The sequence below is a fragment of the Kryptolebias marmoratus genome, linkage group LG16, assembly GCF_001649575.2.
Source record: "Kryptolebias marmoratus isolate JLee-2015 linkage group LG16, ASM164957v2, whole genome shotgun sequence".
Taxonomy (NCBI): domain Eukaryota; kingdom Metazoa; phylum Chordata; class Actinopteri; order Cyprinodontiformes; family Rivulidae; genus Kryptolebias; species Kryptolebias marmoratus.
Window position 1 is genome coordinate 10,510,868 of NC_051445.1, and position 1,933 is coordinate 10,512,800.

At 48.9% G+C, this 1,933-nt stretch overlaps 1 protein-coding gene across 1 annotated transcript in view; it reads right to left on the reverse strand.

Annotated features, from left to right (window-relative positions):
- Positions 1 to 1,933, reverse strand: part of LOC108235494 (glutamate receptor ionotropic, NMDA 2D) — a 63,539-nt gene that overhangs the window by 39,250 nt on the left and 22,356 nt on the right. The window contains exons 2-3 of the mRNA XM_017415528.3: positions 508 to 847; positions 10 to 216 (exon numbers count right to left, since the gene is read on the reverse strand). Of these exons, the coding sequence (XP_017271017.1) occupies positions 10 to 216; positions 508 to 795 (495 nt within the window). The 5' untranslated portion in view covers positions 796 to 847. The remainder of the gene's footprint in view (positions 1 to 9; positions 217 to 507; positions 848 to 1,933) is intronic.

Sequence of the window (1,933 nt, forward strand, 5' to 3'; positions counted from 1 at the left end):
TCCTCCTACCTGTGGCATCCTCCCCAGCCCTGCTCCCCCTCCTACTGCCACTATGGGCAGTCCTGTTTGCGCGGAAACAAACTCCAGCATGGGGGCCAAAGGACCCCAGGCTGTGCGAGGGGGCCTCTCCTCTTCATAAACCAGCCCCTGCAGGGGCCGTGCCGCTAACAGCTCGCACAGCTGGGACAGCACTGTCTTAGGGCTGCTGTCGTTCACCTGGGAGATGAAAAGAGGGAACAAAAAAAGGGAGGCGAGTAGAGCCGACCATCTAGGGCAGGACGTCTTGACATTGTGTTATTTATATGGAAGGTTTGTATAGTACGTGTGTGTGTGTGTGTGTGTGTGTGTGTGTGTGTGTCGTGTCTGGCTTACAGTGCAAGCTATGGCCTGCTCACACACAGCAGCAACGTGCTGCCCATTCAGCTCAATAAGGATGAATAATGGATTGTTATTCTCTGCCTTCAAGTACGGCTGAGCGAGCACCAGGCAGAGGACACAGCGTCTCACCTGTAGCCAGATGACGTTAGCGGAGCCCCACTGGGTGACCACGCTCTCCCCCAGGGAGCCGTAAACCCGTCCGAAGCCGGGGTAGAGCACCCTTCCCCCGGGTCCCGCCACTGCCGCCTCTGCCTGCACCGTAGCACCGGCGTGGATCACGGCGATGTTGAAGTTCATCATAGCCCCTGCATCACGCTCCCGCGGGCTTGGCCGGAGCAGGAGGTGGGGGGACGCGTCCACCAAACCTGCCCACTCTGCCAGGACCAATAGGAGAGAGAGAGTAGGTATGGCGACCATGGCAACCTGCCGAGGGGGGGAGGCAGATATATATCGCACTTAGAGAGGGTGCCTGGGAGGAAAAAAAAAAAAAAGAGAGCGAAAAGAGAAGACATGATTAAATTCATTTTTATATACTGTCTATGACAGAAGACATCAAACCGAAGAGAATACAGAAAGAACTAAAAGAGAAGGCACCAAGAAAGAGAGAAAAGATGGACATAGAAGGAGGGGGGAAAGAAAAAAACAATGAGAGATCGCTTGTAGACTGCATAAGAAATTCTTAATCTAATCATGAAGCAATAAAAGTTAGCTTTGTCTGGAGAGAAAAAAAAATGAACGAGGAATACGGGAAACAGAGAGAGGAAGTAATGGAAGGAAGGAAAGAAAGCAAGACAGAGAGAAGATGAAATGGGTGCTATTTAGGCTGGAGGCTGTGAAGGAACAATATGAGGAAAAATAGAAACTGGCTGTTAGAGTAAAGGGGAGGGGGGGTTAATAGCAGACAGAAACAAAGATGGGGGCGGAAGTAGTTATTATGCTGCATAAATGATAACAACAATTAAGATTACTTTAAACACAGATGCATCCAAACACTCACACACACACACACACACACAAATGGTTAAATATTCGCAGGCATTTTCAAGTTGACTTCATAGCTGAGAAAGGAGCTCAACAATTGAGAAATATGAGGGTTAACGCAGCGTGCACAAATACACACAAACAACTACACAAGAAAATAATGACTACCTGTGAGATAGCGGGGTTAATGTGCGAGACACACACACACACACACACACACACGAAACACAGCACATCATTTTCAATTTACTTCTGGTGCCAACTGGCCTCCCTCCCTTTTACCGTTTTATTCTCACTTTCTCCACGCTCCCTCTGTCTTCCCAAATCCCCATCTCTTCTCCCAATTTTCATGGATTCAGGCAACAAACGCAATTGTATTGATTAACAGGGGGGCCTGCTGACATAATATGCCCTATAAAGTCACTCGCCTGTATTCCAACCCCCCCACCCCCCCACCTCCATCTCTCTGTGTCTTTCGCTTCATTTTCATCCGACTCTTCTCCCTTTGTCACAGTCTGTCGATTCTTTGACCCTGATCAGTCTTTTGGATGGAAAAGAAGGCAGCAAAGAAAAC